The 20,616-nt window shown below is 38.3% G+C and overlaps 1 protein-coding gene across 1 annotated transcript; it reads left to right on the top strand.

Moving 5' to 3' along the window:
* The first annotated feature begins 531 nt into the window (after positions 1–531).
* Positions 532–20,050, top strand: SLU7 (SLU7 homolog, splicing factor). The gene is given in 19 exon segments (XM_032210421.1): positions 532–606; positions 2,237–2,408; positions 3,212–3,237; positions 3,240–3,364; positions 3,683–3,695; positions 3,698–3,762; positions 5,602–5,766; positions 6,898–6,966; positions 8,709–8,756; positions 9,268–9,334; positions 9,337–9,398; positions 10,390–10,487; positions 11,182–11,249; positions 12,780–12,919; positions 13,887–14,048; positions 16,483–16,587; positions 16,700–16,771; positions 17,434–17,547; positions 18,336–20,050. Coding segments are annotated over 18 exon segments (1,743 nt in total). The 5' UTR covers positions 532–606; positions 2,237–2,244; the 3' UTR covers positions 18,516–20,050.
* The last annotated feature ends 566 nt before the right edge of the window (positions 20,051–20,616 follow it).

Below are 20,616 nucleotides of genomic sequence, written 5' to 3'. Positions count from 1 at the left end.
CGTTGCCAAGATAACGACATGCTTCCCCTATAGTCGCATATTAATGATTGGTTGCATTAGTCCTATGTTATGATTGCGTGCCATCAAGTCATCTTGTCTAGGGATTAATAGCTAGAGTTTCTCCATGGAGACATAAAAGCCTTTGTAAATCACACTTTTCACCTTGTCGATTTTTCGTTTTTTTAAGCAAGGCAAAGATTCACAGAAACTTATACCATAATAAATAATAGATCCTATCGCAGCAACTTTAAGATTCTAGTAGCGCTCGTATGCATTTCCACCAAGTCTTGACTTTCAGATCCTCGGGGCTTTATAAATGTAACAAATGTGTTTAGGAATAAACTCCGCCGACATTTGAAGTACCGACTCTGAAGAGCTTTAAGCTTATTTCCTCAAAAGAAGTACTGAAAGCCAAAACCAGGGAATGGAACGTCGTTGGGAGAAAGCTGAGCATTTTTATAATAAAATAAGAGTGCAGCCCCTTTAAGGAGCAGCGAGAAGAGGCGACCGCGCTGCATTGTGGGAAGCGGAAAGACACCGGAAGTGAGAGGCTTAATGAGCGTCGTAGGCTCTGTGGCGCAGGAGGTTTGATCTGCGACTCGGGGGGTGAGTGGCGAGCGTTCTCCTTTGGGTCGATGACACTTATTTGGGCTGATTGGCTTTTTCCCGGGTGAAACCTGCAACCGGTGTCTGGAACTTAATCCGGGTTAAATTGCTTCGTAGGTAGTTAAATTCCGGGTCTCTTCGTTAATGGGACATGGGAAGTTCAGAACTCTCCTTTTAAATTTCATAAAACGGGAGCGAATTCCAGTTACGCCTCTTCTGCCGCTGCTATATAATGTCAAGGCAACTAAGCTGGCCGGGAGTTCGGATTATAGGTTTCATAGTCCTGGTGTTATTGGTTAGGTCGACTGGGGCTGATGGAAGTTAGAGCCCTAAACACTTCGAGCCGATTAGGGCGCGTCTGTCCACAATTTAGAAAAGCAGCATATTAACTATTTGACTTTCGGGAAAGGAAGGTGGCATCATGCTTCGATGATACTTTATGTGCGAATGTATTTTAGAATTCATATGGCTATCTGTCTAGCATACTGATTCTAGACTATTCACACAACCAACAAAAAACAGAGTAGAAACAGAACTATCCTTCCTATCAGATGCCAGTCCAACCGCACCATTAGTTTTCTGACTCAACCCCATCCAAGCCCAGTAGTTGGGGTAAGAGCTAGGTGGTCTTCTGGGAGGCTAAAACCCTTCCAATGATCAGGACCAACTGTAGAGAAGTGTGTCTCCAAAGCCCCAACAGATGACAGCCTTTAAAGGAAGGAACAGGAACTCACCCAGGTCAGGTAATGGGATGGTAGATACCCTCAAAGAGAGGCAGTCCCATAAGTAACCTCATCCTGTGCCATGTATTTCTTTAAAGATGATAAGCAGCACCTATAAAGCAACTGGAAGCCAGTCCAGTTCACACTGCAACAGTCACACTATATGGGGGCGCCCATTCTTGACCAGTTGCAGTGAATGATCCCAAATTGCACAACAGTTCTGTCTGGAGGGGGGGAGTTACCTTGTCCAAACAACAGTCACAAACATTATGGCTTGGTAGAGTTAACTCACAGCCATTTTTTTCCCAAACATGTCCATAGAGCATCCCAAGGCTGACCCAACTCCTGAACAGTATAACCTACCTAGCATGGGTAGAGAGGTATGATTGGTATAATCAGCGCACAGGTAATGTTTGACATGCAATTGAGCCCACAATTTGGATGGAGTTGTGATGGTCATAAAGCAGGTCACAACATGCCCATACCCAATTTATGTCTTGTTTTGTGGCAGTTATAAAACAAACACTAGTCTGTAAAAAAAAGTTCGTAATATCTACAAAAGGAAAAAAATGCAAGATATTTTTAAATAATAAAAATGGCAATAAAATATAAATTAAAAGGTCTTGACTGAACTCATAAAATTGGTATAAAATTACAATAAGAAAACACCAGAAGCATTTGAGTGATTCACTAGCTCTCACAACTAAAAAATAGCATGAAGGCCCGATACTTGATCAATGGATTGCTGTCAGAAAAAAATTGATCTTCCACATTCATCCACATCTTGATACCCTTGGGAGAGAATTTGCTTTTCAGGCTAAATTAATCAAAAATGGTCAGGACCTTTTAGCATTTATTAAAATAGTTTGAAAACCTATTAACAAATACAAACATGTATTTGTTAATAGGCCAAAGTATGGAATCTGGGAGCAGGGAAACTATAGCTACTAATCCCCCTGGGGATCAAATGGCTTGGAAAGAACCCAAGAAGATGACAAGGGAAGATTGGAGAAAGAAGAAGGAATTGGAAGAACAACGAAAACTGGGAAATGCACCAGCTGAAGTTGATGAAGAAGGAAAGTAAGTATTGTTTGTAATCCAATACAACTTTCTTTAGTTTTTTTAGCATATTATAACAAAACTAAGTGTGGAACTTCTTCCAAAAGATTATTAGATATTGATCTCAATTATGAAGTGAACTAAGTTAATTTATTTCAGTCTTTGATCTATTCTACATTTTCCTAACCTTTTATAGTCTAGGGCAGGCAATTGGAAGTACTTAAATTTAGAATATCAAATCTGACGTGGCTAGAAGCAAAAGAGGATTACAATACATTCTCTAGTTCAGAATTTTAAAAATCTTGGAACTCAGGAGTATTGTAGACACTTCTGATTCTATTAGGTTAGGACCAAGACCCATTGATTTAAGTGGGAGAGTCTTAGTCCTAACCTAATAATAAGACAGCATTGGTGTTGACATAGAGGATCTTAATCTTGGCCAGAATGCTCTCTTGGGTTTCTTTGCCCTTCACTGGGAGACAAAGAACAGGAAAGCCAATCAGAGACAGAATCCATGTACAGAAATCTTGTGATAATGTTTGTCAAATTTTTTTTATTATGGATGAGGTGTATTGTTGAGCCACATGAACATCTGTGAAAATCTTGCTCCATCCCTCATATCATACAAATAAATAGTATAGTATAGTCTTTATTGTCATTGTACAAAATAAATACAACAAAATTTGTTGAAATAAAGTTCCAGTGAAGGTCTTAAAAATATGGTAGGATGGAAATGGTTCCTGAATTTTAAAAAAATATTGTTCAGTTATTCCTACTTAATGACGAGCTAAATTCTCATCTAATTGTAATACTACTTATTACAGAGACATCAATCCTCATATTCCCCAGTATATTCCTCAGTACCATGGTATATAGATCCTTCAAAAAGGCCTACACTGAAACATCAGAGACCTCAACCAGAGAAGCAAGAAGAATTTACATCACTATCAGAATGGTATAAGCGAGGAGTTAAAGAGGTAGGTATCTATATGTAAAAGTGATACTATTGTGCAACACTATTAATAAATGTTAGCAAATTTGTTGGACTTTTTATTATGACATGTTCAAAAAGTCAATTCAGTGATGGTGAATTTATATTCAAATGTGAAGCAGCATAGTTTGTTAGCTATGTCTGGCTAAAAATTCCCTGCAATAAGCATTTCAGAGTAACTTATATAGTTAGATAATGTCTTTGTAAAATTAGAATGAACCTGCCATATTCTATATTCTCATATAGGAGAGGACAAACTAAATGCTCTCTATTGCTACAAATGACTTATTTCTTTTGTCTTTAGAATGCTGTTGCAACTAATATCGCAAAGGTGCTTGTGAAAACTGTGGTTCATTGACCCATAAGAAGAAAGATTGCTTAGAGGTAATAACATTCCATAAAAGCACAGTATGAGCCTATGTCTCAGCTAAAATTTTGTAGTTTGTGTGAATTTTTAAAAATAGCATCTAATAGAATTCTGTGGAAGTCAAGATGTGCATGGAACATAAGAACAGATGTGAAATACGCCATAATAAGTTTCTTCTTCTTTGCTGTCTTGCTTTTTTTTTCCAAATGAAAGTATGTTTTTAGAGTATATTTAATTATATATACAGGTAATCCTCAAGTACCACAGTTCATTTAATGACCATTGCAACAGACCCCCCCCTTCCCGCCCAAAAAATATTTACAATCTCGTTTCAAAGTTACGAATTCTACAAAACTCACGTGGTCATTTGCCCTTCCGACCAATGACAAAGATGCAACGTGCCCTATCTATCCCCAGTCCTGCCTTGCCAGGTTCCCAAAGGCATTAGGGGATTTTACATGGTCTTCTTCCAGCTCTCACAATGCTTGCTTACCTTGTGAAGATTTATAGAGCTCAGGTGGGGAAAGGAAAGAGAGAAGGCCTCTCTTGCTGGGCCATGTGGGAGAATTCTAGTGGAATTTTTTTTTCCTTTTTCCATTCTCAGCACATGCATTTTGAAACTGTTGCTGTAATTCTCAGCAAATGAGGCCTTCCCCTTCCCTCTGCATCACTTCTTCTTAACTCTTCATTGTATGTTCTCCATACTGGCAGAGGCAGCTCAAGCTTGCCTTTTGAAACCTGAGCTGCCTCTACCTAAGGTGTGCCTCATCAGCAGTGGAAGGAAAAAGGTGAAGGTCACATGGGAGTGGCAGGGGGCTTTGCAGAAGAAGCAGCACCAGGCCTGAAGTAGAGGCTTGGAGCAGCAGTCAACTGATACTGCTAAAGGCTCCAGGTGTCTACTTCAGCCCCAGCACTGCTGCTGAGGAATGCCGCTGCACAATGGTAGCAGAAAGGGCAAGGTTATTGGGGAGATGGGCAAGTGGGTAGACTTGTAGTATCCCTGTAGTTGTAAGTGGACTGCCAAATGCCTAAATTCTGATCACATGACTGTGGAGGCACTTATAGCAGGTATAACTTTATAGGCTGGGCATAAATCCCATTTGTGCAATGCTGCTGTAATTTTGAATGGTCGCTGAACAAATGGTTCTTAAGAAAGGACTGCCTGTATGAGGAAGAGGTTAATCAGATGACAAACAGGAACCATTTTTCCAAAAGGTAACTGAATTCGGTAAAAGTAGCAAGAGAATCAAGTATGTTGTTAAATATAGCCAAATCAGGGCTATTTGCAATTGTTAAACTGGTTTTCCCGTATTTTTCATTAAAAAACTGGGAAAATTTTTGATGTCAGAAAATTCCAAGTTTCCACCCCATAACAGAGAATAAGGCATATTCCTACACAGTTATTGCAGTCAGGTTACCATGGGATATGGTGGTTCCCGGCCACAATGGATGGACCAATAGGATTTTAGTTTATCATTCCCATTTTAGGTCTTTGAAGCTTCTGTTTATTTCTTTATTTACAACATTTTAGTAGTAGTGTTTTCATTTAAAAGAAATCAAAGCAATTACTTTTTTTTGTAAGGAGTTATATTCATTTGTCCCTCATGGTTCTTGGTTTCAGTGTTAACAGTGGAGCTGTAGTTCAGTCACATAAATATAGTAGCTGCATTACACCTGGAAAAAAACAATACCACCAGGGAAGAGTCTGCAGGAAGGAAAAGATAGGGGAAAAAAACATCACTGCTATATGAAGATGGAGGGACTAGGTTTCCCTACTGTCTGCTAAGAAAAAGGAATAATTGTATGTAGTTTTCTTTCTGAGAAGCAAAGATTTCATTGCATATTGTTCCTTGCAGAGACCAAGAAAAGTTGGAGCAAAATTTACAGGAACTAACATTGCGGCAGATGAGCATATGCAGCCTCAATTGATGTTTGACTATGATGGGAAAAGAGACCGTTGGAATGGTTATAACCCAGAAGAGCATATGAAGATTGTAGAAGAATATTCCAAGGTTGATCTAGTAAGTAGGTTTTTTTTTCCCTCTTTGGATATAACATCAACAGTAAAGCTAAAAATTCCCCTCGCACATATGTGCTAGTCGTTCTCGACTCTCGGGGGCGGTGTCCATCTCCATTTCAAAGCCGAAGAGCCAGCACTGTCCGAATACCTCTCTGTGGTCATGTGGCTGGCAGGACTAAATGCTGAAAGCACACAGAGCGCTGTTACCTTCCACCAAAAGTGGTTCCTATTTTTCTACTTGCATTTTTACATGCTTCTGGACTGCTAGGTTGGCAGAAGCTGGGACAAGTAACAGGAGCTCACTCTGTTACACAGAGCTAGGGATTTGAACCACTGAACTGCTGACCTTTCTGATCGACAAGCTCAGCATCTTAGCCACTGAGCCACCGCATCCCATAACAAAGATACATCAACAGTATCTTTGTGTAATTGTGTCATGTTAATATAAAAATAAATAACATTATTCAGAACTGACTCTTATGCTAATATAAACATGTAGACATGTTTCTAAAATGGTGTCAGAAGCTGTTATTGATTCATTTACTTTAATTTTCCAAGTGTTTAAATAAGATTTTTCCTCCTCCGTGCATGGAGACCCTGGGAGATTTACTGTACCTGTTCATGTTTGCATGTAAATTAATAAGTACTCTTTCATCAAGCAGCACCTTTCTCTAATAATTAAGATTTCCCCCTTCCCCAAACCTGGTTAGTCAACAATTAACCACAAGTATTTACATTACTGAAAAAGGAGACAAGAGGAAGGTGCATCCCCCTACAAACCATTCATAGCTTGAAGGGAACCATGGCTGCCTTTACTTTAGATTCCATTGGTATTTTCTCATTGGCTGCCTCTGAATTAAGACACCAAAGAGGCTAGACATTCTTAAGTCTTAAGAAGGTCATTGAAGAACTGGAGGAACAGATTTCAAACGAGTTTAGCAAATGAATAAAGATGGGGGGGGGGGAGCTAGTCCATTTTTTGTCTATAAATTGCTTACACTTCTGTATTGTTGACTCTAATTATGCCTTGCTCATCAGAACCAAGAAGAATATTTATTATTTCATGATAAGTATGGAATGGTTAGGAAATCTTTTAAGAGAATACTAACCTATTTTTCCTTTAATGTTACAGGCTAAACGCACACTCAAAGCTCAGAAACTGCAGGAGGAACTGGCTTCAGGAAAACTGACGGAGCAAGTGGTAAATCAGGGGAAATAATGTCTAAATCAGAAGGAAATTGATGGGATTATTCTCAGACCCCATTTGCCTGAGACTGAGGTTAAATTGAGGCCACTCCCTCTGCTTCACTTCCTGGCTCCCAGTTAATCTCAGTCTTCCGGCCTAATAGACTTTTGTCTTTGCTCCTGACTTTAATCAATTTGGTGTGAGAGTTTTCCATTCTTGCCTTCCCACCTCCTTCCTTGTCTTCCCTGAGTGATTGTGGCTGCGTGGGGCAATAGCTGGGCTTTTCTGGAGCGCCTCAGGCTCCAAGATTGCTTGCAGTCTCTGGGGAGCCTCCGAAGCCGGCCTCCAGGAGATCAGAAGAGGAACTGCATTTCCACCCCATCGGGGGCTGCTGGAACTCCTCCAGGCCTCTGGGTGGCGCTGTTGAGGCAGAGCTGGAGGAATCAGGCCGCATGATCAGCTACTGCCATCTTGGATCCCTGCCAGCTTCCGGGAAGAGGCATGTGGCCAGGACAGCCATTAGAGCTCTGCAGAGGCCACGTGCAGAAGCACTCTCCCCATGAATCGGGGAATCGCTTCCAGCTGCTCCTTCAAGGCTCAGGCTTCCGATTCCCTCCCTGGGACATCTAACATTGGTATGTTCCATCAATGACTCCTCCCACGGGATCACCTAGGAGACTATGAGTTGGTCTTACCTGAACTGCAGGTCTCTAGGTTCCCGTAGGAGAGTCATTCCCCATCCCAATTGGGCGCTGACGCAGGAAGAACCTGAGCATTCTTGTTGTATTAGGTTGGTTCGGTTCTTGGCTGGTTTGGTTGTTGTTGTGTTCCGTTTGCTGTTCCTTACCATTCCTACCAATTCCTCTTATACTGTTAACCTTCGATTAAACTGGAGCCAGAAAGTGAGGCAGAGGGGAGTGGCCTCAATTTAACCTCAGTCTCAAGGCAAATGGGTCTGAGAATATCCCATCAATGCCTCCTCCCACTGGACATAGAGACCTGCAGTTCAGATAAGACCAACTGATATTTTCAGGAGGAAAAGGTATTTCATTGTTGAAATTTATTTTCCTTTTCTGGAAACCTAATTATTTATTCAGGTAGCTAAACATTTCTTCTTCTGGTTTGCAGCAACTCCCCAAGTTTGGCAAGAGGTGTTTTGTTTTGGGGTTTTTTTTTTGCATCCACTGGCATCACTGATCTTTTGAAACTGGAAATTTCAGAGATTAACATTGCACAGAGAATGGACTCATTTCTTTATACATATGAGCTTGTGTTCTTTTTAGTAATGATGAAGTCTTATTTCATACTGGGTCCTTTACATAACCAACACAAGGATGCTATCATAAGTGCTATGATCTATTTTGATTCCTATCTCCTTTTAACAATTACTGGTACTTTTAAAATCTAAATTAGAAGCCATTTAATTTAACTATTGCATTAAAATTACAGTTACTGTAACACTTATTCACTTATTCTGATTTAAGAGTGGGTATGAAATGTAAAAAATATTTAGGTTATTTGTTTTGTGGCTAAGAAAGCATGAAAGAACAATCTTGTCAAAGCTATTTTGAGGAAAGAGTGTTAGATAAATAACATGGCTTGAAGCTAATAATCTGCCTTGGTCTAGCTTGAGGCCAAGTGGAGGCCTTTCTTTTCAGAATGCCTTTCTCAAAATTTATCATTTCTTCTGATAACTTCACTGTATAGTTACTGTGATTGTGTTGATTTGAGAGATTGTTTTTGTTTGTTTTCTCCAGAACTCCCCACGTCATCGATGGGGAGAAGAGGACCTAAATTCACAAACGGTGAGAGAGATGTTGTTTTTTAAAAAAAATACATAACAAAATGCAAGATTTTATTTATATATATATATATATATATATATATATATATATATATACATATATATATATATATATATATATATATATATATATATATATATATATATGCCTTTCACATAAAGAATTTGATATTCTGTGTGGCATTCCTTGATTTTTTAAGTAGCCTTTATCATTTTGCCTTCTTATACAGAAATATATAGGTTCATTTCTCATTACAGCTGGAGTTTTTCAGACAAGTGATATAATGAAACTTGACTCAAAGCAGAACTTAAATACCTAGCAACTTCAACCTTTATATAATTGTGTTTTTATTTGCAAACTGTTTAACCAACTAATTCAGTCCTTCATTAATAGAATTATATTAATATTAGTATTTTTTTAAAAAAAATCACTTAAATTTTAATATATGTATTTTGCTACTGATGCAAATGAAATCACACCAGTTAGTTAATGCCACACACACTCTTTTTAGGAAAGAGATCATAACAGTGAAGATGAAGACGAAGACAAATATGCGGATGACATTGATATGCCTGGACAGAATTTGACTCCAAAAGACGTATTACAGTCCGAAACTTGCGAATTCGAGAGGACATTGCTAAAGTAAGCTGGATAACATCAAAAACTGTCATTTTGAAGCTAATATTCTACATATTATTCTAAAAGGCACATTTTTATTCTGATTATCTTCCTGTCACATCAGTAGTATCATCAAGTAGTAACTAAGTATGTGTTTTGTCCCAAGGCTCTAATATATACGGAGGTAGACTTGGCTAGCTGCCACAACTAAGGAGGGAGATAAGCAACCCCTTGCTGGGAGCCCAGAAAGCTATCTCTATGAAACAAGAAATTCTCCCAATCTTTCACTACGGCTGGATCAGTAATTGTTGTTTCCTGCAAAATTCCCCTCCCGACGCCCCACCTATAAGCTCTCTAGGAAGGGCCAACCAGTAGCCACCTGTTCCTATTTCCTTCTGTGACTCTGTTTCCAAAGCTGCTCCTTCCTCCTCTCAGCCTTACGCATACGCACATCAGGGACAGCCTCCCTCTGTTCTTCCTCACTGCTCCCTGACTCAGAAGCCATCTGGTGGCCAACAGGCCCCTCTAGTCCCTGCTCTGACTCCAAACACCCCCCAGAGACTTCCTCAGCCTCTAGGGGCAGTCCCATAGTGTTCGTCGCTGTCAGATTCCACCACAGCTCAGCTGTCCACTGTTGGGCCACAACAGTATGCCACTCTATGGCTTAGGATACTGTGTGAATTCAGCAAATGCAACATAATAGTGTAAATACAGTGTAAATCATTTAGTACTGTGTAAAATGATCAAAATAATCCAAGATACAGAATTTCAGCTCTCCTTCCTTTCTGCAGAATGGCATTCCTTCCTTATAAGGATAAAAGAGAACTGGTTATGGGTATAGTGATGGGTGATAGCTGTAATGCATCCTAACTTTGGGTTTGCCTGATTCACATTATTGATTATCTGATTTTATTGGTACCTCTACATGATAATCTCACAATAGCTACATTAAATTGATAGTGTTGTTAGCTGTATTAGAATTTCAAGCTGATATTTTTATGTTCTTGCTCTTTAGTACCTACGGAATCTGGACCCCAATTCTGCCTACTATGATCCTAAAACCAGAGCAATGAGGGAGAATCCTTATGCCAATGCAGGAAAGAATCCAGATGAGTAAGTTAGTTTCAAATTGCTTCAACAAATTCATGGTCTTGTATACTGCCCTAGAACTGATACATGGGAAGGTCTCTCCTGGTTGAAGAAAGTTTCAAAAAGAGAGAGAGAAGTATGTCATAGTGCTCTTTCCTCAGAGCAGATTGTCTGGAATGCTCATAAATCTTGGAAACTGGGAGAGTTGGCAATGAACACAGATGAATATTAGTTGCCTACAGCATAACTGCTGTAAAATAAGTACCACAGGTTTCTGTAATTACCTTCAGAAAGCTTTTAACTCTTAGTGAATAACCATGCCATATAAGAAAAGTCTTTTTAATCTCTTATGTGTAGATGAAATAGACATTTGGCTGCAGAAGAATGTCTATCCTTTTCTTGCCCAGATTTAATTTGGAGATTATTTCTCATAGTATATTTTAATGACAACTAAATTACGAATTACTCTGTCAACACATTGATCTAAATTACTAACAAAGTAATTTAAATGACATTTTAAGACCAAAACGATCGGCTGCTGTTATCAAAATGCAATAGGAGAAGCAATAATGAATCCCAGAATCACATTAATGAACAAGAATGGGTCTTATTAAATTTATACTTTTTAATCAAAATAGCCTTGTATTTGCTTTGCTTCTGTATGTGCAAAATAGAACCACAAGCTAAATACTTACAGAATGAAATATTTTGCTTACAGAGTCAGTTATGCAGGAGATAACTTTGTTCGTTACACGGGGGCCACCATTTCCATGGCCCAAACTCAGTGTAAGTACTAAATCTGAGGTGTATCTTTTAATGCTGCTCACTTGTTTTTAAGTTAAATTTATTTAGATAAGATTATTCTTTAAGGAAGAATATTTATATATCACACTTCTTAACTGTCCATCTCCCTCATAGGAATCTATGGTACTATAGGCATATTTGGTACTATATTTCCCAAACAAAGGTGGAGGGGGAATACTACAGGCAAAGTCCTCTAACAATGCCCTCTCCCAAAGTATATTAAAACCATTGCTTTTTAAAAGTTTTTTATTTTTATTATCTTATATATAGTTACAGGTATACATTCATATGGTTATTGCTCTTATTTGTCTATCACTTTTACATATTTATTTTTCCATATAAAAGGCTAAAATATACATTCTGAGTTGCAACCCAAAACCATTGCTTTTTTGAAAGGTGCTATGCATATACCTTTCTAGCAGTGGTGGGTTCTGGATCCCATTGCAACCAGTACGGTGCAACAGGACCAGAAGTCCATCACATGAACACACGCAGCGCGCACGTGCGCACTTATCGCCTGCGACACTCCCAACTGCTCGGCGGAGCGTTATGCAGACGCTGTATGCTCTGTGCCCTGAAAATTTCAAATACCGGTAAGGAGCGCAGGCGGGTGGGCTCTCCAGAGCACCATACCGGAATGGTACCTGGTGCTCCTGGCAGGCACCAGTACGCCCGTACCGGGGCATACCAGTCATAACCCACCACTGCTTTCCAGACTCTTCAAGGACTGTAAGTGCATGCTGTCTTTGTACTGTCAAAGGGTCACTGACTACAGAAAGAAAATATGCACTTTTATGAATTCTTAGGCAGCGTGATGGCTCAGTGATTAAAGACACTGAGCTTATCAGATAGAAAGCTAATACACTAGGTTTGAGACCCAAGTGCCATGCGACAGGGTGAGCTCCCATTACTTGCTCCAGTTTCTGCCCACCTAACAGTTTGAAAGCATGCAAATGCAAGTAGATAAATAGGTACCACTTCGGTGGGAAGATAACACTCTTCTGTGCATCTTTGGTGTGTAGCCATGCTGATCACAGGACCACCAAAATGTCTTCAGACAACTCTGTCTGCCTCAGCTAAGAAATGGGCATGAGCACTTCCCCTTAGAGTGAGGCATGACTAGACAAGGGATAATTTTACCTTTTATCTTTACCTTTATGAATTCTTAGAAGATTGGAGCTTGAAATGGATTAATTTATGATATCAAGGGAGGATGTGATGGTACCAAGTAAAATGTCCTCCAATCTCATTTACCTCTCTCGGGTCCTTGGTCTAAATATGGACCTGGTAGGGATAAGTGTTTATCCTCCACACTGATTCTGTCTCCTCCCTTTGTTCCTTTGTCTCCCATAGGATGGGAAAGAGTAAGAATCCTCTTTTCTAGGGTTTCCTTCACAGATAATTTTTTTCACAATATTTTCTAAGAGCCTATTAAATAAAAGCTAGTTAATAGTTCAACGCTCATGTATTTCAAAAAACCTGAAAATATTTTCCTTTCTTTTATTTTCAAAGTATTCGCCTGGGAGGCCTATGAAAAAGGCTCTGAAGTTCATCTTCAAGCAGATCCTACAAAACTTGAACTCTTGTACAAATCTTTCAAAGTAAAAAAAGAAGACTTTAAACATGGGCAGAAAGAAAGCATCTTAGAGAAGGTAAATTAACAGGCATGCAGTCTCCTTCAGAATGCCCTTTTTAAAGTTTTTTTATCATTTTACTCAAAAAAAATGTTTGCAGCACCATGGCATAATTTCCCATTTTTAAATTAATTAAAACTTTGTAAAGTAATTAGATGTCAAATTATCTGAGACTTTGCTAGATCAATATTACTAAAGAATAAATCAATTAAAAATGGAAATAATCTCACATATCACCAGAGAAAGCTAAACTCTTTACAGTTATAAACATAGTTAACATAGCTAACTTCAAATCAGAGTAAACTTATGCAACTCTTGGCTTGATATTTTTTGTATGGTACCTTAAATCCCCAAATGATTTTGAGACTGTTTTTTAAACATGTTGGCCTCTTTTTTTTTTTTTTGGGGGGGGGGGAGGTGTTCTGAACTTCAGAAGCAGGTTGTAAGGATGTTGGGGGGGGGTCTATTGTAACTTTGAACAGTCACTAAGTGACTTATAACTTTATCAGTACTGTCTCCACTATTGGAATCTCATAGAAAAGCATAAATGCAAACACTGTGTAAAATGCTACCAAATTTTTTTTGAAAAAAATGTATATGGTTACTCATACCACAACTCTAGGTGGCTTACAATAACAATAAAGACAAGTGATCAAAACAATAAAACTAAAACCTGGCACCTGAACCATCTTTCATAGTGCATCCAAAAAAGTCATACTCAGGGTGCAACTTCACCTGTTCCAAACCTTTTGGGGGGGAAGAGTCAGCACTTTACAGTTGTCCAGAAGGTTGAAAGAGTGAGGACCTACCAGATCCTGGGGGTAGGCTGTTCCACAAGGCAGGACCACTATGGAAGAGGCACATTTCCTAGGACTTCATAGATAGCAACTTTTAAGAGAAGGGACCTGGAGCCTCTCCACCCAATCCAATCTGGAACAGGAGTCCTGCAAATAAATCTTTCAAAATCCTTTTTTTCCCTTTGTAGTATGGAGGCCAAGAACATCTGGATGCCCCACCATCTGAATTGTTACTTGCTCAGACAGAAGACTATGTGGAGTATTCTAGACATGGAACAGTTATTAAAGGTCAAGAGAAGGCTGTTGCTCGCTCTAAATATGAGGAGGATGTAATGATCAACAACCACACAGTAAGCACCTCAAACAGGACTTGGCAATTTGTGGTTCTTGAATTAATTTCAAATATTTTCTGCATTGAATAAGTATAACTAGCCTCTGCATTGCTTAGCAATAGCAATCCCTGTAGTCCCAATTGCCACTGTTAGCAAACCCCACAGTTGTGAGGCAAGGTAACTTCTTGCTGGTTTCCCACAACCAAAGTTGTTGGAGAAACCACAGCAGCTGGCATGTTCCAGGTTGCAGGGAAGTAAGTGGCTGCTACTGGATGGGAGCAAAGGGAAATCCAGGTGTTACACAAGAAGAATGGACGGTTGCATAAGAGTTGTGTGGGTCTGGGAGTGGGTGCAAGAGTGCAGGTTGAGAAGGGCTTGCATGAGGAGGCATGAGAGTTGGAGGGTACACAGGATACATGGGGTTGGCATGAGCACAGAGAGGCCGTGGGAGGCTGTACTGGTTCGGTCATTATTCTAATGACTTCCAACCTTCTCTGCCAGCTTCCCCATTGACTATTATGGGGAAACCACAGGGAAAGCCACAAATGGCAATCATATGATCATAGCTGCTGATTGTAAATGTGAACCAGTTTCCAAGCGCTCACAATCACATGACTATAGGGTGCTGGGCTGGCTGGAACTCTGAGGATTGGTCATAACCATTCTTTCAGCACCATCATAACATCAGTCATTAAAGAATGGTCATACGTCAAGGACTTGCTGTGCTGATAACTTCATCCCTGCCCTGTCATGTGCTCTCCTCCATAGGCCATTCTCAGTGAATTGCTGTCATTGATTTAAAAATTCTTTGTTTCTATAGGAAATAAGTCTTTTCAAGTAATGAACAGTTAGGATTCTCTGCTTAGAATTATTCTGAGATTTACAATTGTAGAAATCCAGCAAAAATCTTTAAGGCATAATTTTGGGCTTCTGTGATTTTTTTAAATTACTTTTTAGAATGGCTTCCTTTAGAAAAATGTATACTGTACAGTACTTTTCCTTTTCCTCCACATTCTTGTCTTAATTGTATTGTTCTGTTAAAGTTACATAATTGGCATGTGATCCATTAGGGAGTTTTTATGGCGCAATTAAGATGAAGCCAACAGATTTAATTGGGGCTGGTTACTAACGTGTTCTGACCCCCTCCTCCATCCAGTAACGAATGCCGAGACAAGCTTAGCTGGAATGCCACAACTCTTTATTAACAGGAAACACAAATCTTGGTGGCTGAAAGCCCAAGCACGACAAACAGATAAGAACCTTGGCAGCAACCCAGACTCTGACAGATACAGATAACAGCTTCTCCAGCATTGAGAATTAAGTTGACTCCTGCAAACCAGACTCCTCCCAGAGTCTCTCCTTAAATACTATCTTGAGAGGAGCCTAATTACAACCACCTGGATCCAATTATCTTTTGTATCTGCGTAGCTGTTCTCTACATCGATCTGCCCGTCATTGCCGGGCATTCAGGACCACCTCCCTTGTCTCCTTGCCACTGCTCCAAGGCCTGATGTCAGGAGCACACTCCCTTCGGCTTTCACCGCTGCTCCATGCCTCAGGCGCCTCCTGGTGGCCAACCAGCCTCTCTGATCCCTGCTCGGAGTCGGAACCCTGTCCAGGGTGCTCCACATCTCCCAGAGCCGACTCATAAGTCCCCTCGCCGTCGGAGTCTGTTTGCAGCTCCAGCAGCTCCTGCTGGGCCACAACACTAACGTTACTCCGCATCAGATTTAAAACATGAGAAATCAGTTTGTAATGTGCAATCTGTTATCTAAACATTACAACTCTAATTTTTGTTAGTCATTTCTAACACTATGGTGTTAGTCATCACAAAGTGTTTGATGTTAGTCATGAATAGGTTCATAAGAGAGTATTTTGAAACATTTGTCAAGAAGGAGATTTTAGCAGAATTGAAACAAGATACTCTAGATGCAACTTGTTTCTTTTGACAGAGGATTGACCTTTCACTGAACCACCAGTTTGTTTTCCTTATTTATTTCAAAATATTCTATGAGGAAAATATTTAATATTTACTGAGTAGGGTTAAATGCAAAGAGAATATTCATCGATAAAATGTGAAAAATATTGCTCAGTGAAATCCATCCCATACTTTTTAGATTCCCTTGATTTCATTAGTAGAATTAAGCAGATGCTAAATCTTTCAAATAAACCAGTATAATAGAATAGGGATTTGGTTCTTGATACAAAGGGATTATCACATTAGGTACACACAACTCCACTGATTAGTGCATTTTTCATTCTTTCTGCTCATTTTTCTGCTGTAGAAAGGTTGTACCAAATCTGTATAGAAATTTAAATAGTACATTCTTCAGGAATATTATTTCTTAAGTTTACCATGATCTCTTTGGGAATCAAAAATCCTTTATGAAATGTATGACATGAAATTGCAAGCCCTTATTATAAGCAGTTAATACCTTTGTTTTCCTTGCAGTGTATTTGGGGTTCTTACTGGAAAGAAGGAAGATGGGGATATAAATGCTGCTACTCATTTGTCAAGTTTTCATATTGTACAGGAGAAGCCGGGAAAGAAATTGCTGTAAGATACAGTTTATATATTGGAACTATAAATTAACATTTTTAAAACAAACCTAATACTTAACTCTCTTTGTGAAATTGGATTTTTCTCCAATTTTTTTTCCTGTACACAGAATGCCAGTGAAGAATTGCCAAGTGAGGTGCATGAGGACGAGCAGTTAACCAAACCCAAAACTCTAATGGAGGTGGGCCTCTTTATTGTTTTGTTTTCTTTCTAATGGATGGCTTTCTAACAAGCCAGTCAAAGACAAGAGAAGCTATTTTGGTATACAGAGTGTATTTATAATTTTTTTTCCAGTAGCCAGAAAGGCACCAGAAAGGATAGCAGTGGTATAATTATGTCACATGATGTGGCAGCTCCAATATTTTTTCCTGTTTTAGAAGGCAGAAGATTAAGTGAAATAAGTACATATATAAGTCTTGAAGGGTGCCATACATTTGTTGCTTAATTTACAAAAAGTAACAAAAAAAATAGACATTCTGCCATTATTCAGTGGCATGATCTTAAGGTAAGGCAAAAAAAAAGTATATTGCGAAGTGTAGGTGGCCTCCTGTTTATTTGTTTCTGCCTTGTATGAAGTTCTGAAAACATGACAACTATTACAGCACTTTCTAGGCAGTTGTAATGCAACTATTGTACAACAGCAATTATGCACCTGTTGCAGTTGTTGAAACTTTCAGGTAGGACGGGACTGCCAGGTAAGTGATATAGATACATGCATCTGCCCCTAAGAGGAAATTTCTGGGTCGTCATGTGTCACTCCCTTAAGTACCTATTGCCTGTAGCTTAGAATACCCACATTCATGTCTGTTTGCATTTGTGTTATCCTCTTTTCCATTGCCACAGCTACACCAACAAAAACAAAAAGAAAAAAAGAAGAAGAAAAAGAAAAAGCATAAGAAGAGTACAAGTTCTGATAGCGAGGGAGAAGACAGAAAGAAACAAGAAAAATTGAAAAAGGTATGCATAAAACCACTGTCAGCTGTATTATCCTCAAATCCTCTGAAGTGTAACTGGCATACAAATTCCAAAATGAAAATAGAGATTTATTCCCCTCAGTTCCCATGCTGGAACTTCTTTCCCATCAGCTATCTTTCCAGCAACAGATCTTCATAAATCCATATTTATTTTCACAAACCCATATGAATATAAAGGAAAGAAATTGTCTTTTCCAATCAGAACGCATTAGCATAATGAACTAAGTTCTGGTTTTCTTGGATTTAAAAGAGAATCAGAGATTCCTGTTCTGTCTTCTGATACCACTGTGAAATTATATTCTCAATCTATGGAATAGCAAGCTGTGTTCTCACAACTATATGAGAGCAAGTTCCTGTTGATTGCTGAAAGTGTCAGTGGATGCTGAAGCTTTTATATTTAGTATTAATTGTTGTTAGTCTCTGAAATTTGAATAAATTTGAAGCATAATATCATTTATACATTAGCTTAGAGTAGACAAATACATTTTGCTTCTGTGTTCATAGTGAGATGATTTTTTATTCTGTTCCAATATATAACTCTTGTAGATTTTATATTGGCCATTCGTTTGAATCCTTTGGATCAAATCTGACTTTCACATGACCTATGTGATCTATTACGGATTGCAGCTTTTTCCAGCTTTCTCATTACTTTTCCTGACTATCTTTTAGCACAGTTTCACTCTTTGTACCATATTGAATGTTACCATCTGCTTACTCGATAGTTGTAATTCCAGGGACAACTGTAACACAGCGGTCAATTTATATTTTCAGGCACTGAATGCAGAAGAAGCCCGTCTCCTTCATGTGAAAGAAATCATGCAATTAGATGAGAGAAAGAGACCATATAATAGCATGTACGAAAGCCGAGAACCAACAGAGGAGGAAATGGAAGCTTACCAAATGAAGCGCCAGCGACCAGATGACCCCATGGCCTCTTTTCTGGGGCAGTAGTTTTGGGCAAAAGACTTGTAAGCTCATAGGACTTGTATATAGGTATCTAAACAAATCAATGTTATATGTGGTCACTTTTCCTAAACAAGTTGTCAGCTGATGTCCTGTTCTTTTGCATCATATTTACTCATGACCCATTCAGCCTAGGGATCTCTGAATAGAAAAAAAAATGAGCCAGGTTTTTTTTTTTTTTTTTTTTGAGCAGGTTTGCTAATGTCCTTGGAAATTATAGTGCTGAATGAATTTCTGGATTAAAAAAACTATTGATTAAAAGAGTCAGTAGATATTTCAGATATCAAACAGCACCCAATTGGTAGGCTCTGTTTCAAAAATGAACAATTGTTTACTTCCCTAAATAGATTAAAGATGACTCTGAGGAAAACTATCTGAATCTAATAGAATTCCACAATCCTGAAATGGTTTTCAATTTCTCAGCAGAATTTATTTTAGCATTTAAGCTATTAAAAGTGGTTCTAATATTTCATTTCTAATAGGTACCTTATTCTGTCACATTGAAAAATTCTGTTTTCCTATAGATTGTGGATCATATTGGCCTCGGATTTGGAGGGTTGAAGTGTCACAAAATCAGAATGGCCTAACGTCAAAGGAATCTCTTCTACATTCTTTTAAAAGCATTGTGATTTTCAACTTTTTTTGGAATTGAAGAATGAAGAATTCAAATTCTTATCTATTTGGAAATCTAATTCTAACTATGATGTTTTAACAACATTGAATCTTGTGGTTCCAAAGGCTAGTTCATTAATTGTAACATATGCCTAGATTGACTCTGCATAGTCAAACTGAGGAGCTCAAATTGGAGGGAGGTTTTGCCACGTCGACATGGCAAGCCAGAAGTTAGTGAAATGCAGAGTACCGTCCAACATTAATATGTAATGCTCAGTTGAGAAGTAAAATGGATATTTATATTAGTTGATGTGTAATTGCTATATTTCCTGGCTTTAGTATTTAATTGTAGAAGAAAAAAGTCATTTGAAGTAATTCAAATGAATAGAATCAACTTGGCAGTAGTATACATTAGATTAATAATTTTTTCCTGCATAATGGGAAATTCCTACGGATACTTATTAATGCTGTTTTTTATTTGGCTGTCTTTTGGGCAAAGTTATCTCTCTGGTTATAATAGAAAGGCATTGCTGACAAGCGAGGGGATATATTTTATATACAGATAAAAATGCATTTGGACCCTCAAAAAGAAGATACAGAAAATAATAGAGAATATTTTGACATTTGTAATTGTAGCATAGACAAAAAGAGATCCCATTTTGAAATGTATTATTCCAAAAATATGTAAATATTTTTACATAAGCTTTTATTGCCTCAGTTTTAATAAGTTAATAATTCCCTTATACTAATGTGTATATTTAGGTCCAAGTATTGTTTTCCGGTGTTGTGCAAGATCTTACTAGTAGGTTAGACTCTTAGGAAAATTAGATTAATTTTAAAATCTGCAAGATCCATACTATCTTGTTTGAGGATTTTATCTGCAAAAGAAAATGTTTATATTTCACACATTTCAAGTGCTTTGTTTTTGTCATCTGTTCTGAACTACACATTGAAAACCTCATCAAAATACTAAGTGTTTTAGATGCAAGAAAGCCAGCACACAACTAAGACTTGCAATACTGTACCAGGTTTATACAAGAGAAAAAATGGGAAGAATAATAATTTTGCCCGGTAACCTTCATGGTAAAGTGGGTTTTCACTTTAAACTGAATTGTATTCTAGAAATGCTATTGATTTCTAGATCTGTCCAATTTTTGCATATCAAATGCAACCCAAAGGTTTTTCATTTCCTGTCGTATTTGGGTTTTTTCCTAGTTCAGTTCTCATCCCATGTGTTTCCACATAATCTTTTTTAAATCTTTTCTTTATTTTATACTGTAATTACTAACAGCAGGAAAACCTACCCACAGCCTACATCTACTTCGATGTCTCTTTAGTGAGTGTAGTAGGAGGCTGATATCCAAAACAGCATATCACCACCTGTAATTTTCCTAACACAAATCACAGGAGTTTATTTACTTACCACATAAATATTGGAGTATGTTCTGGCATATTATGTTAATTGTAAAAAAAGGTA

The sequence above is a fragment of the Thamnophis elegans genome, chromosome 2, assembly GCF_009769535.1.
Source record: "Thamnophis elegans isolate rThaEle1 chromosome 2, rThaEle1.pri, whole genome shotgun sequence".
Taxonomy (NCBI): Eukaryota; Metazoa; Chordata; class Lepidosauria; order Squamata; family Colubridae; genus Thamnophis; species Thamnophis elegans.
The sequence above is the reverse complement of the archived record's forward strand: the minus strand, read 5'-3'. Positions and strand labels throughout refer to the sequence as shown.